At 50.1% G+C, this 16,182-nt stretch overlaps 1 protein-coding gene across 1 annotated transcript; it reads right to left on the bottom strand.

The window, feature by feature from the left end:
- Positions 1–357: 357 nt before the first annotated feature.
- LOC114441489 (far upstream element-binding protein 3-like) lies at positions 358–11,801 on the bottom strand. Its single transcript, XM_028414445.1, has 18 exons — positions 11,649–11,801; positions 9,395–9,503; positions 9,239–9,272; positions 8,949–8,998; positions 8,693–8,764; positions 8,553–8,610; positions 8,309–8,471; positions 8,096–8,194; positions 7,845–7,946; positions 7,674–7,776; positions 7,377–7,477; positions 7,165–7,303; positions 6,309–6,469; positions 6,155–6,225; positions 5,019–5,104; positions 4,000–4,071; positions 2,448–2,545; positions 358–2,374 (listed from the first exon to the last, which is right to left on the bottom strand). The coding sequence occupies exons 1-18, from the start codon at positions 11,739–11,741 to the stop codon at positions 2,366–2,368; spliced, it is 1,620 nt and encodes a 539-aa protein (XP_028270246.1). The 5' UTR covers positions 11,742–11,801; the 3' UTR covers positions 358–2,365.
- Positions 11,802–16,182: the final 4,381 nt, after the last annotated feature.

The following is a 16,182-nucleotide window of genomic DNA, read 5'->3' as shown; positions in this document are numbered from 1 at the left end:
GCTTCCCCTCCACCCGTCCCACCTCTGTGCTTGTGTTTAGAGGTGGGGGGGGGCCTCAGACATGGCGACAGGTGGAGCCTCCCACACAGACTGGAACCTGTGTTTATGATCACCTTTTTGGTGAGGTCACATGACCTTTAGACCATCCAGAGGGCTGCATCCTGCATCCATCTCCATGGTAACCAAAGATGCATCAGGCAGATCCTGCACACCCAGACATATCCCAGGATTCACTGTGTTCTGTTACCACAGCAACAGGAGATGTGTGTAGGCGATAAACAGGAAGTCGTCCACAGACCGGACCACAGCCCCTGGTGCGACCTTTGTGGGGGGGAGACACGACTCAGGAAGACAGTGTCAGAAAGAATGAGCCTGTTTATTAGCCCTCATGTTAATCATCATCAGCATCATCATCATCATCATCTTCCTCGGCCACCGACAGTCTCGTGGCTCGGGTTCATACACAACTCTGTCTGTCCATAGAATCTAATAGAAAAATCTGCAGGTTACAGTTTGGACGTCTGTCCATTAGAAAAACAACAGAAACCATAAAACCAAAAGCCCCTCCCCCCTCAGCACCGGGGGGTCAGACAGGGACGATCTGACCCGGAGCAGACTGCGGCACGCTGTCCAGACCTGGAGCCCGGGACGGACACCGAGCCGCCGCCCGCTCCTCGTTTTAAATCATTTCCACTACAGCTCTCCTCGCCGCAGAGCCTCCGCGCTAACAGGCGGCGGGACAGTCACGGGTCGCTGCCGTCCTGTTACCACGGCAACCTCCACACACAGAGACAGGCAAGAAGAGCGAGACAGTTAGCCTAGCAGTCTTGAGGTTATAACATCACGTTCTTAGTTAGACACAACAGGTGAATTAAACAAAACGTGGAGAGCAGCCGCCAAAAATGTACACAAACCGTCTCAATATGAACTGAATATTCATTTAAATAGACCCCAACAGGAGAACTCATCATCATCATCATCATCATCACACATACAGGAGGAAACTCAACAACAGCCACATCGCCCTCTGCAAGACAAACCTCTCTGTGGTCCCCCAACGCTAACACACAAAGCTAACTCACGCTCAGAGACACACTGTTAAATCTCAACCAGCTGGCACGACCCAGGCGTAGCAAAATGCTAACACAGAGCGCTAACAGGCTAGTTAGAACTGTGGAAAAATGATCTTTAACAGCAAACTACAAAAAAAGCTGATCAGTAGATCCAAAGAAAAACACGTGAATCCAGGCTGACGGCGCGCACACACACGCACTGCTAACTCATTCAGGTTAGCTAAGGTTGGCTAATTGTAAGATGCTAATCACTTCACTAGCCTAGCAGTATAACCAAATAATAAGCCAAAGACAGCTTGTTAGCGAGCTACATCGACCCTGACGCTGCCGTCAGTGCTGAAGGTTCTTTGGAGCCATTTTGTTTCCAGCCTGCTGCGTTTGTCCCCACGCCGTCTCCTTTTTGGTGGTTTGACTGTCCGTCACATGCAGCATGATGCATGACCCTTCTGTCAAGCTAACGGCTAACATTAACATTACATTCAGCTAACAGTGTGTGGCTAACAGGCACATTCAGACTGCTGAGGTAACACACACGTGCTTGTTTTGTGAACACAAACAGAAGCGCTAACTTAAACAATCATAACGTTTCTCCGTTTGCTAACGCGGCGCCACTTCCTGTGAGGACACGAAGCGTTTGACCACAGAGAGATCTGACTTTAGACAATATAAATCCTCATTTAATCGGCATTACATCATAAAACCTAAAGAAATCACTAGAGAGATACAGGAATAAGAACCGTCATCCAACCAAAGAAAACGCCTACTGAACCTCCAAGATGGCGACTGAGCGGGTGCAGACCGACGGTGAAACGTTACATTTCCATCCAACGCTATTAAAATATTTCTATGGCAAAATAAAAAAAATAACTGAGAGTCAACACACACAATCTGACGCATGCTTTAAAACATCATAAACAAAACAATAATAATAACAATAATAATAATATCTGATTTTCTTACTCAAGACTGCTAAGCCTCATACCGGAAAATAAACCTACACAAAATATAGATTATACTGGATTTTCTTGTTCAAAGCCACACTGATACATCTTTAAGTTCAAGTTTGATAAAAAACAAAAAGAAAAACCGACCGGAGGCTCGTCAGAAAAATCTGCCCGACAAAATATCAACTCTGTACGGTTAAAAAACAGAAAGAAAGAGTTCGTGATTTCAGTTAATCCTTAGTTCTCTCTACAAAAAGGAAGGAGGAAGCGGCAGAGCGTTGCTAGGAAACCCCGATGCAGGTGCCGTCGACGACCATTCGAGGCCTTTGCCGGTGAGGGGGGGAGCCTCTAGTGATCCTGCAGAGACAGGAAATGACATCACTGTTGGTGGCGGAGCGCCGAGAGGCTGCGGCAGCGCTCTGACCGTTACCTGAATCTGAGCCGGGTTCCACAGATACGGCTGCTGTCTGTAGTACTCTGCTAACACTGCAGTGTAGTCTGGCACCGAGCTCTGCTGAGACGACTGACCTGCACACAGACACACACAGACACACATTAACTCATATAAACCATGTTTAAAACACACATGAACCCTCAGAGGCTCCTCACATGACTTAAGGAGACAGAGAGAAGACTTTCAGGCACATTCAGGGACCTTCAGAGGTCTGAGGCGATGAGAGGGTTAAACTACAGAAACCATAAAAACCTGAAGAACATTTAACTGCATTAAAAACCACAAATACATATGAAGACATCATTATTCAGACTGAGGAAGACAGACAGACAGAAAGACACAGAGAGACACAGACAGACAGACAGACACAAAGACACAGACAGACACAGACACAAAGACACAGACAGACAGACAGACACAAAGACACAGACAGACACAGACACAAAGACACAGACAGACACAAAGACAGACAGACACAGACACAAAGACACAGACAGACAGACAGACACAGACAGACAGACACAGACACAGACACAAAGACACAGACAGACACAAAGACACAGACAGACACAGACAGACACAAAGAGACAGACAGACAGACACAGACACAAACGGACACAGACAGACACACAGACGGACACAAAGACAGACAGACAAACAGACACAGACACAAAGACACAGACAGACACAAAGACACAGACACAGACAGACACAAAGACACAGACAGACACAGACACAGACAGACAGAAAGACAGAGAGACAGATGCAAAGACACAGACACAGACACAAACGGACACAGAGACACAGACAGACACACAGACGGACACAAAGACACAGACACAAACAGACAAAGACAGACAGACAGACGCAAAGACACAGACACAAAGACACAGAGACACAGACAGTCAGACAAAGACAGTCAGACACAAACGGACACAGACAGACAGACAGACACAGAGACACAGACAGACAAAGACAGACAGACAGACAGACACAAAGACACAGACACAAAGACACAGACAGACACAAACAGACACAGAAAGACAGAGACACAGACAGACAGACACAAAGACACAGACACAAACAGACACAGACAGACACACAGACGGACACAAAGACAAAGACAGACAGACACAAACAGACAAAGACACAGACAGACAGACACAAAAACACAGACAGAAAGACACAGAGACACAAACAGACAGACGCAAAGACACAGACACAAAGACACAGAGACAGACAGTCAGACACAAACAGACACAGACAGACGCAGAGACACAGATAGACACAAACAGACACAGACAGACAAAAAGACACAGACAAACAGACGCAAAGGCATAGACAAACAGACGCAAAGACACAGACAGACACAGACAGACGCAAAGACACAGACAGACAGAAACAGACACAGACAGACACAGACAGAAAGACACAGACAGACGCAGACACAGACAAACAGACACAAAGACACAGACAGTCAGACAGACAGACACAGAGACACAGAGAGACAGGCAGACAGGTGTCGTACTCTGTTTCTTGTAGTAGTCCTCCCAGGCCTTACTGTAGTCTGTCATCAGGCTCTGAGGCTGATTCTGCTGACCTGAACACACACACACACAGCTGAAAAACCTGCGTGTGCTTCACTGAGTGAAATCTTCACACAAAATAACACCACAACCTGAAACCTAATGCTGTGTGTGTGTGTATCAGGCATGTAATGGTTCAGCACCGTTCGGTACACGTGTTTCGGTTCGGGGCGCGTGTTCTGTTCAGGACATGTCATCAGGTAATGGAGGCGTTTGTACCACAGCACGGAGACGAGTGTGGGTAACTTGGCGTCTCTCTCGCTACATTTGGCGGCTTTTCAAACTGCACGCAGAGCGGCGACCCGCACCACTCTGCGTTAGTACGCAAAGCTGCCGCTGGTCCCGTCAGGGCTTACACAGCGGGAGGAAAAAAGGGCATCAGTACTGTTAGCCTAGCCTAGCATAGAGTTCAGTCTATACAACCAGCATGTCATGAGCTACGGTGGACAACACACGTTCTCTGTCCGATGGGGGGAGTGTGTGCGCACACGTGTCTGTGTGTCTGTCTCCGTGTGTGTCTGTCTCCGTGTGTGTCTGTCTCCGTGTGTGTCTGTGTCTGTCTCCGTGTGTGTCTGTGTCTGTCTCCGTGTGTGTCTGTGTCTGTCTCCGTGTGTGTCTGTCTCCGTGTGTGTCTGTGTCTGTCTCCGTGTGTGTCTGTGTCTGTCTCCGTGTGTGTCTCCGTGTGTGTCTGTCTCCGTGTGTGTCTGTCTCCGTGTGTGTCTGTCTCCGTGTGTGTCTGTCTCCGTGTGTGTCTGTCTCCGTGTGTGTCTGTCTCCGTGTGTACAGACTTGCCTAGCTTCTTATAGTACTGCTCCCACGCTGTAGTGTAGTCCATTGTTTGAGCCATACTGTGACCTACACACACACACACAGTCTTAACTGCTGGACTAAAGCATCCTGTGTGTGTGTGTGTGTGTGACCCTGAGTGTGTTAACATGCAGTGTCAGTGTGCGTGTGTTACCTGGGTCTTGTTGTCCGGGGTTCTGCCAGCTGGTCTGGTAGGTGTTTCCCCAAACTCCTGTCAGGAAGGTCTGACCACTGCCACAGCTGCACACACACACAGACAGACACACACACAGACAGACAGACACACACAGACAGACACACACACACAGACAGACACACACACACACAGACACACACACACACACACAGACAGACACACACACACAGACAGACAGACACACACAGACAGACAGACACACACAGACAGACACACACAGACAGACACAGACAGACACACACACACACAGACAGACACACACACACACACACACACACAGACAGACACACACACACACAGACACACACACAGACAGACAGACACACACAGACAGACACACACACAGACAGACAGACACACACAGACACACACACACACAGACAGACACAGACACACACAGACAGACACAGACACACACAGACAGACACACACACACACACAGACAGACACACACAGACAGACACACACACAGACAGACACACACAGACAGACACACACACAGACACACACACACAGACACACACACACAGACACACACACACAGACAGACAGACACACACAGACACACACACACACAGACAGACACACACACACACAGACAGACAGACACACACAGACAGACACACACACACACACACAGACAGACACACACAGACAGACACACACACAGACAGACACACACAGACAGACACACAGACAGACACACACACACAGACAGACACACACACACACACACACACAGACACACACACACACACACACACACAGACACACACACAGACAGACACACACAGACACACACACAGAATGAGAAGCGTGCTGATTCACAGTGGAAGTTAAACAGACCTTTACTTTACATGTTACCTCCACACGTCAGAGTTACAATAAGGAGTTAACTCAGTCTAATCTAAAAGTCCTGTCCTCCTCAGCACCCAGCAGGACGCCATGATGGAGTCACATGACCAACACTCAGAGCGTCTGTCTGACCTGCAGCTGGCTTCTGTCTGAATAACAACACACACGCTGCTCTCTGCTGCAGACCTGATGGAGCTGCTTCACCTCCATACACACAGTGTGCAGGTGTGTGTTCTTACTTCTGGTGTGTGGCAGGGCCCTGGGTGAAGGGACTGAAGCCAAAGCCTCCATTGCTCATGATGCCTGAACCCTGAAAGACACACAGAGGACAGCAGAGGTCAGACCGGCTGCATGGTGACCCCCCACCCAGAGGCCGGTGTTTGATTCACGTACCCCGATCTTGTCATCTATGAGCTGGCGGGCCAGCTCCATCTGCTGGGCCGTGCCTCTGATGGTGAAGACGCGGGTGTTGGGGTCGGTGGAGGGGGGAGGGTTCCTCTGCAGCTCCACGTGAGCTCCAGACTGCTGGTTGATGCTCTTGATGGTTTCTCCACCTGCACACACACACACACACTGAGTCTGATGTCCGACCTGTCAGCATTACAGATGCTACCACAGACACTCAGCGGAGCTGGAGGCTTCACTGCTCTCTTTGGTGTTATGAAACTGCCGCTGTGCAGTCAGCAGCTAACAAGTGTTCATGTGTTCCCGTCAGTGAACGTCCTCTTTTCCTCCGCAGGTTTCAGCGTGAAGCAGGTGAGCACAGGCTGGACCGGGCTGCAGAAGCATGCAGCTGATGTGTACGAGTGTGTACGAGTGTGTGCTCGACACGCCGCCGTCTGCAGCCCTCAGCTGCTTGTTACATGGAAACACTGTAAAGACTCTAAAAACAGACAGATGTCAGGACAGTCAGCCGCAGTCTGCAGTCCTGATGAGGCTCAGAGCCCTGAGCATTCAGTGTGTGTGAACCACCAAACACACCATATGCTCTCTAAATACGGGGTACTTGACATTTTTTTTCTCTGCTTTTATTTTGGAAGCTGCTACTCGACCCTCTTGACCTCGCACACACACTCACACACAGTGGGGCCGGTGAATGGCTGATGGAGGCTGAATGTTTCTATTGATGCCTCTCAGCAGGCTGTGGGTTATATTTGCGCCACATTAATGCACCATGATGATGGCTGACCTGTGTGTGTCTGTGTGTGTGTGTTCTGTCCAACACACAGACTTGTCGCTCCTCTCTTACCTTTGCCAATGACCAGGCCACACTTGTCAGCAGGGATGGTGTAGGTCACTTCCTGTAGCGGCCCAGGAGAACCCATGGTCCAGTCACTGTGACCTCTGACCCGGCCGCCCCGCATAGTGGAGCCGAAACCGTCGCGCTCCTGAAAGAAGAGGATTATTACACACCCTGTGGGTCTGTGTGTGTGTCTGTGTGTGTCTGTGCCCCCGTGTTACCTGTGCAGTCTGGATGAGCTCGTTGATGAGGTGGACAGCGTGCTGACAGCGGTCTGGTTGACCCATCACCATGGCAACACGCTCTGGACTGATTCCATCATCTGAACACACACAGGTCAGAGGTCAGGCGGCACCTCCCTCATCTTATACACCTGACCACAGCCCTCACTATCACAGCCACACAGAGACACATCTGTCCTATGGTCCCTGAACGCATCATGTGTGGAAGTGTTTCATCAAACCCTGATGTTCTAAAACAAGAACGTGACAGAACCAGGCTCCACGGTGTAAACACACCTGCTTTAAACTGGATTCGGACTCCTGCGTCATTCTGAATCTTCTTGATCATTTCTCCGTTTCTGCCGATCACGATGCCGACAGCAAACCTGGGGACAGGAACCTGAACACAGACACACACATGAATGGATGCCCTGCATGCTGACATGACTGTTTGGGGCAGGGACGTACATCCAGGCTGGTTCCTCCCAGTCGGCTGCTGAAGTCGCCGCGTCCTGACCTGAAGTCTCCGTCCTTCTCCCTGATCACCTCCAGCACCAGCTCCCTTGCCGCCTAGAGGAGAAACACACTGGATGACCGTCTCGGGACAGCTGTGTTTGTGTGTAATCTGGAAACATCTGATCCCTGAGAGTGGCGACGTCACGGCGCCTCAGCAGCACGGTAAACCATGCCTGCATGAGAGCGCTCTGCTGGGTCTGTACCTGCACTTTGTACGGGTCTCCAGAGATGCGCAGAGGTTTGTCTGCGCCCGTCGGCATCGGACCGTCCTGGATCATCATCATCTTCACTCCAGCTCGCTCCTGACACACGCACAGACGCACAACAGCTGAAGCCTTAAAAGACTGACCTGACCAGACACATTAACCCACTACCACCTGATCAGAATCAAGCCTTTGATTGACAGCGGTGTCTACCTGCAGCTGTTTGATGGTGTCTCCTCCTCGACCAATCACAAGCCCCACTTTGCTGGCTGGGATGAGCATCTCCTGCACAGAGGCCCCACCCTCCCCGTCGCCGTGGAATCCCGGGCCGTTTCTACAGCGATCAATGATCTGGATCAGAAGCCGCTTTGCCTGCCTGAAAACACGCAGAGACGGCGGAGGTCAGCACGGACGCCGCGCAACAAACAGGAAGTCAGAAATCAGCTGTTTCACTGACTCGATGCTCTCTGGAGTTCCTGTCAGGGAACACGGTCGCTCCATCAGACCTCCACTGTCTGCAAGGACACAGACACACACACAGAGCATCATTAGAGTAACCAATCAGAGGAGGAGCTGAGCAGAGCCTGGCGGACTCACCGGCAGCGATCTGGATCTTACAGCCAGACTCTAGCTGGATCCTGGTGATCTGCTCTCCTCCTCGCCCGATGACTGTGGGCGACACACACGCCTCAGACTAAAAACTCTCACAGTGCTGATTCAGCACATTTTCAGATCATGCTGCAAAACTGAGAATGTTTCTTCTGTAAAAATCTTAAAAACATTGACATAAGTCTGCCGGTGGAGGCTGCAGCTGATTGGACGAGCTGCACCGGCGGTCAGAGATCATACTCACTGAAGCCCACCATCCTGTCAGGGACCTTGTAATCCTCTGTGATAACCCTGCTGCAGAGATACAGACACACACATTAACAGCAGAGTGTGTGTGTGTGTGTGTGTGTGTGTGTGTGTGTCAATAAGTGATTATGCTGATGCAGCCTGCAGGACGGTGGATCTATACCACTTATCGTCACACCTCGCTCACACTGATGTGTATTTGCAAACAGGAATATGATGCTGAAAACGCTGCCTGCTGAGAGAGTGTGTGTGTGTGTGTGTGTGATCAATATGAGCTGCTAGTCGTACCTCTGGTGCCCCATGGCTGCTAGCTGGTTACCTACTGGGAGACAGAGACAGATTAGACATGACTTCAGTGAGCTGATGGAGTGAAGTGAACACACAGCGTGTTGCACTGCAGCAGCACACACTGAGTGTGTGTGTGTGTGTGTGTGTCCTCCTCACCTCCGTCCTCTCCTGGCCGTTTCTGGCCGGGGTAGTACAGCGAGGGCTCCACGCCTCCAGAGGAGCTGTTCAGGTGGGACATGGCTTCTCCACCCATCTTACCCACCATCTGAAACACAAACAGCCCTGCTCTGTGAGCATCCTGTCTGCAGGCAGAGAGCAGTCAGTGTGTGCAGAATCACTCAGGTGATCAGACAGAGATCAGCTGCAGGTCAGACAGAGACTCTCTGAGTGTTGGTCATGTGACTGCTGCTCACAGTGACTCCATCATGGCGTCCTGCTGGTTGTGAGGAGGACAGGACTTTGAGTTTTGACTGAGTCTTGTTGGAGGGAACTCTTTGTGTTTTGAGGGTTGTATTTTGTAGAGATGTGGACCTGGGCCTGTCCTGCTCCTACTGGATGCTGCTTCTTATGGACCCCAATCCAACCATGCGACCCTCAGACTCACCCACTGGTTGGGTTGGTGGAGCATCTGACTGCGCAGCACATGCTAGCATGTTTACCAGCTAGCATGTAGCATAAAGTTAAACATCTCAACTGCAGCTGTTTCTAGCTGCATGCTGAGGGTTTCAGACCAGGAAGTGACCACATGTAATACTGTCCACCCCCCAGAGGTCAACATGAAGATCTGATGTCCACCTCCACCTTTAAACACTTGATGAAAAATGAAACACGATGCTGCCAAACTAACCAATCAGAGCCGAGCTCGCACCCAAACCATCCAGCAGCGGCGCACGCAGGCTCATCCAGAGCATTACACAGTGATGGAGCGGCCGGGCTAACAGCGCGCTAATATAAATCCAGCATGGCCGACGATTCCCCGATTTACACCAGAAGTGCTACAGACGTGCAGCGTCTCCAGAGCGACACCAGTCCCCACCAGCCGAGCGTGTCTGCTGTGGAGCGGTGCCTCTGAAGCGCTCTGCTCCTCGTCTGTTGTGAATGACCCCACTGCCTAAAATGGAGGCAGCTCACAGCGGCTTCATGACCACGATAGCAGAGAGCTGGGACACCCTGCAGCGGCACCCTGCACCCTGTTGTAGTTCCTCCAGTGTCCACTAGAGGCTGGCTCCCACACAGCTGTTCAAACCTTACAGGTGGAATGAGCCTGGACCTGGAACAATCAGGGTTTAGTCTCCTGACAATTTCATAAAAAGCAGCCATTTTACTTGAAGGCTGACTGACAGGCGGGTGTCGACCCCTGAGCTTCCTGCTTCCACCTCAGCTCCTGTTCTTCGTCTGTATTTGGATTAACTGGGAGTTTAGGCGGACTCGCACGCTGTCAACATGGCAGTGGCTCCCTCCATGTTTACTGAGTGGCGAGGACGCGCACTGAGGCGTGTGGGGTACTGAGACGGAGCCCTAACCAACCTCAGCAGTCCCGCAGCGGTAAGCTCGAGTGTGTCCCTCTCAGCCCGCTCAGACACCCCGTCTGTGTCTGTGGTTCTGTCTGCAGCGGGCCGAGCTCTCTGGGCCCCCGTAGGACAGAGGGCCCACAGCTCACCTGAACCGGAGCCTCTCCAGGTGTGGCTGTACCTGGAGGAGTCCATCAGAAACACGTCAGTGAACATCACCAGCGTCTGAGGGACATCCAGGGGCCGGCTGCGGGTCACGGAGACAGCCTGCGGAGGTCCCGGTGCTGCCTGCGTGTCTATAGGAGGCGGACACACCTCTGCCGCTGTACATGGCTGTGAGGCTGTGAGGCTGTTGCATAACGCAGCCTACTTTCAGCCAACTTACAGTAAACAGCAGCCTGGGGGGGGGGGCGGCTCTCCGCCAGCTCCCCGGCCCCACGGAGCGCCGCGCGTGGGTCGCGACACGCAGTAAAAAGTGCCTTTTCTCCGTGTGTCGGACCCGCAGCCCAACAGGTTGCCCGCTGTCTCCGTGACACGTGTGGCCAAACTTCTGTCCGCTCCCCCTTCTCCCCCCGGTCCCACCGCGCTCCCCTCCGGATGACAGCTCCACAAACTCCCCCTAAACTCCCTCCCGGACCGGGTCAGGCCGCACAAAGTGAACGGAACCGGCCACAGGTCCCTCCATGAAGTGCTTTCCGAGCTAGTTAGCATGCTTGAGTGTGTGTGTGTGTGTGAGTGGTGTGTGTGTGTGTGTGAGTGAGTGTGTGTTGACGGAGCGCATAAGTTCGGAGTAGCAGCAGAACAACACGGCTGAATTCGAATAAAAGTGCTTTTGCTCGGTCTAAACGGCCCGGTTCAGCCCGGAGCGGGTGTGTGCGGAGCCCCCGTGGAGTTGTTACCTGCCGGGCCCTCTGTAAAACATCAGCCAGGCCGTCTGACTTCAGCCCCGGCTGGTTCATCGAGGCCTGTCCCTGCACCAGCTCCGCCATCATAGCGCCACTAGCTAGCCGTTAGCCGTTAGCCGGATTAGCTCGCGCTGCTAGCTGCGCTGAAGCTGCCGTGAGAGAGGAAGAGCTCTCACTCTGACGGATTTTCACAAACCCAGACTCCGACGGCTGCCTGTGAGGGACGGGTACGGTCCAGCCCCGCCTGAGCACGCGGTGTTCACAGATTCATTCATATCTATATTACTGGGCCGCAGGTTTAACTCGTTAGCAAACAAATGACGGGTTAAAAAGCAGAAACCAGCCGTTTCTAGTCTAATACATCTATTAACCAGAATAACTAGCATCGATCTGAGCCGTGTCACAGCTCACTGCACACACACAACACACACAAAGCCTAAAGTAACAAACAAAGTAAACAGGAAGTCTTTACAGCCACGTCTGCTCGGTCAGGCTGCACTCAGCGTTTCCGTTTAACCCACCGAGCGGCTCATCGCGCTCATAGAGGATCTCTGCCGCTGCTCAGCTGTTGGCAAGTCGCTGCTCTGTTTCCGCTTCCGCGTTGAGTCACGTGTTCGAGCCAGCTCCACAGGTGGAGAGCAGAAAAAGTTTCTGTGTGTGTGTGTGTGTGTGTGTGGAGATCACCACGCTCTGGTACCAGGCTGCACATTGATTGGTTGATTGATTGATCACATGTTAAATAAAAGAATAAAGAATCTAAATGACATCAGAAGGGTTAAAAAGGAGCTGCTTAAAGAAACACCATGCTCCACTAACATGTGATCAGTGATGAGCCGCAGTGACCCCGTGACCTCTCTGTGACCTCTGCTGACCCTCCTCACATCAGCAGACGCAGCTGGCAGGTGGTGTCAGGTGATGGAGAAGCACACAGGGAAACTCTAACAATCAGTTCTGCAGAGTTATAATTATTTATCATATTGATTTGAGCTGCTGGTAACTATGGATCATGCTAACGCTCTACCAGGGACAGTAATGGAGATGCAGGACATCACAGCCGATCACAGCCGATCACAGAGGTGTGTAAGTCCAGAGGCTGGGCGGTATGTTAGCTGCAGCAGACACACACAGACTGCGCCTGTCGGTCTGCATCGGGGTGGATGAAGCTGGCCACAGGCCGGGGTCCCTGTGAGGGTCATGTTCTAAAGTCTCCTCCAGCAGTCCCACTCTCCTGGGGGACAGACAGGAGAACCACAGTTTGCAGTGGTGGAAAGTAACTAAGTATTTGTACTTTGTTACTGTACTTAAGTAATTTTTATGTATTTCTACTTAAGTAAAAATAACAGCTCATCCTTTCTCCTCTGACTCCATGCTGCAGCTGTCCCCTGTCCTTCCTCCTCCACTACATGTCTCCAGTGTCTGTAGTTCCTTGTTCCATGTGATGAACACAGTGTGGACTGATGTGAGGTCAGACTCTGCATGGAGGTGGTGTCACGCTGCAGCTGTGTTTCTATAATGAGCCTCAGTCATGATGCCGGTGCTCTGGCTCAGTGAGCTAACTAGTTAGCTGCTGTCTGCTAACACAGGTCCATCCATGAATGTGTGATGAACATGAAACATCACATGAATCTACAGCAGGAACACTGACACAGTAAACATGCTGAATGCCTGTTTGTTATCAGCAGCCTCTCTGTTCACTTGATGCCCACAGCCTGCCTCAGGACACACAGACCTGTCCACAGCCTGCCTCAGGACACACAGACCTGTCCACAGCTGCTTCTGGACTGAACATGGACATTAACTACACATGCTCCATTTTACTTTGATTATTTTAACCTGTTCACATCCTTTGGAAATCAATCATATATATTCAGTGTGAGTACTTTTACTTTGAATACTTTAAGTACATTTAAAAGTACTTAAGACTTTTACTTAAGGAGGACTGTTGATGCAGCACTTCTACTTTTGTATTTTGCTGGGTAATTAAATAAAAGTAAAATACTTTTACTTGAGTACCAAGCTTCAGTACCTGGCATCTACAGAAGCTGAAGTACTTGTTGCCTCCATCACAGAGAGGATCACTCCACTGGGACCTTGTGGACCGATGAGATGAGATGAGATGAGATGAGATGGGATGAGATGAGATGAGATGAGATGAGATGAGATGAGATGATGGCCTGGAAACCCCCTCCAAACCTAGGAGCTGGAGCACACGTCCTCCTGCCCACAGCGGTGGACATCCAGGGACTGGACAGTGAAATGAAGTTTGTAACCGCGTGGGGGCGGAGCCTCGGTGGGGAGGGGGGCCTCTGTGTGTGTGTGTGTGTGTGTGGGGGGGGGGGGGGGGGTGGAGGACACAGTCAATATGTTGCACTGTGGAGGAGCAGACACACAAACACACTTGTTGCTGTGTGTGTGTGTAAAGAGCTCTGCAGAGTGGAAAATGATGGCTTTTGAAGAGCCTGTTGTTGGATGTCAACAGGAAACACTAACAGCCTTAAGTGGCATTAAGACCCACTACAGTGTGTGTGTGTTGCTAATAATGGGGTCCTGTTTGTTGGACCATATGGGGCTTTTTTTCTCACACACAATAAAGCAAGTTAATAGAAAGTATAGAGGCACTGGTGTGTGTGTGTGCGAGTGTGTGCGTGTGAGTGTGTGCGTGTGAGTGTGTCTCTTTGTGTGGATTAGCTGTTGTGCTTACAAGATAAAATATTCAGCCGTAATGTTGTCTTAAAGGATAACTGCCTCCTTTCAGCCGGTTGTGTTGTTGTGTTGTTTTGTTTCAGTGTGTGTGTGTGTAACTTTATTAAGGAGTCACATAACACACACAAATCTGTGTGTTTAAATTTAAAAACAGATTTTCTTTGCTATCTCTACACCTCATTTAATGTGAGGAAACTTATTACATAAATATATAACCTCAGAAGTCTTTATCTCAAAATTGTGTTTCTGCAAAAATCACAAATTGAATAAAAACATAATGATGATGGGTTTATATACACACACATACACATATATATACATGTATATATGTACATATACAAATTTTTTTTATTTTTAAAATAACGTATATATATACATATATATATATGAATACATATATATACATGTATATATATGTATTCATATATATATATGTATATATATATGAATACATATATATACATGTATATATATATGTATATGTATATATTTGATTTTTTTTATTTTTAAAATAATGTGTATATATATGTATATGTGTATATACATGTATATATATATGTGTGTGTGTGTGTGTATATAAACCCATCATCATTATGTTTTTATTCAATTTGTGATTTTTGCAGAAACACAATTTTGAGATAAAGACTTCTGAGGTTATATATTTATGTAATATGTTTCCTCACATTAAATGAGGTGTAGAGATAGCAAAGAAAATCTGTTTTTAAATATATATATATGTGTATATATATATATATATATATATATACACATATATATAAACCCCTCACAGCTCGGTGTCAGGCTGCTGAGACGAGCCGCAGACAGTGAAGAGGAGGAAGAGGAGTCCTTGCGGCTCAGCGGCGGCGCAGAGCTGCCTGGATGCGGCTGCTGCGGCTGAGCCTGACGGCCTCACCGCAGAGGCTCACCTACGCAGGCTGGCCGTCGCCATGGTGATTGTTTACAGTGCAGCATCCACCGCTGGAGGCAGATCACATGAAGCTGCTGCAACACCCAGCTGATGGAGTCACACACTCAGTGTCAGAGTCTGATCTGTGGGGGTGCTCGGTGAAGAGACCTGCTCCTCACAGGCTGACACAGGCTCCGCCCACCTGATCAGCAGCAGGTCAGACTGACGGGACCCTGCTGTCGGACACGATCCACGTTCAATAACAGCGAAAAAACAGCAAATTATCCACATGATTAGACCTCACACACATACACACACGCACACGCACGCACGCACGCACACACACACACACACACACACACACACACACACACACACACACACCAAGGCAAATCTGTCACTTCACGGACCATTTGACTCTAATGCTCAGTCTTTAACCCCCCCACCCCCCACTCCCCTGCTGGGCTCTGCAATAAGATGCATTGAAACTCCATCTGAGCTGCAGGAGACAGACGACCAAAAGTATGTGGACGGCTGCTCCTGCCTGAAACAGGTGATGTCATGGAAACAGAAACCACAGCGTTGGCACTACATGGTCTGGAACCATTTCACAATAAAAGCCTCCAAAGTGAAAGCGTCGCTGTAAATGTCCTCCAAAAGAGACGTCCACTGCAGACAGAGGCTCCACCTGCCGTCCCGGCCCGGGGCCACGAGCTCTGCCCCGCTCTGCTCCTCAGCTGGCAGTGATCACAGAGACTCCACATATGGGTGGACAGTGTGTCTCTGTGTCCCTGTGGACGTCCCCGTGTGTCCCTGTGGCGAGGCTCCAGCAGAGGACCATCAGTGTGTGTCTGTATTAGTGCAGCCTGCTGCTTTTAGACGCCTCATTGCTGCGACCTCCTGCCGGCTGTATCATCA

This window comes from Parambassis ranga, chromosome 9, assembly GCF_900634625.1.
Source record: "Parambassis ranga chromosome 9, fParRan2.1, whole genome shotgun sequence".
Taxonomy (NCBI): Eukaryota; Metazoa; Chordata; class Actinopteri; family Ambassidae; genus Parambassis; species Parambassis ranga.
The sequence above is the reverse complement of the archived record's forward strand: the minus strand, read 5'-3'. Positions and strand labels throughout refer to the sequence as shown.

What these genes read in the sequence shown, in the direction of transcription:
- LOC114441489 (XM_028414445.1), bottom strand. Translation starts at nt 11,741, where the DNA reads ATGATGGCGGAGCTGGTGCAGGGACAGGCCTCGATGAACCAGCCGGGG. An exon ending in TTTTACAGAGGGCCCGGCAG is followed by an intron (nt 9,504 to 11,648) that starts GTAACAACTCCA and finishes TTTGTGTTTCAG; the next exon opens with ATGGTGGGTAAGATGGGTGG. An exon ending in GGACTACTACAAGAAACAGA is followed by an intron (nt 2,546 to 3,999) that starts GTACGACACCTG and finishes GTCTGTGTGCAG; the next exon opens with GTCAGTCGTCTCAGCAGAGC.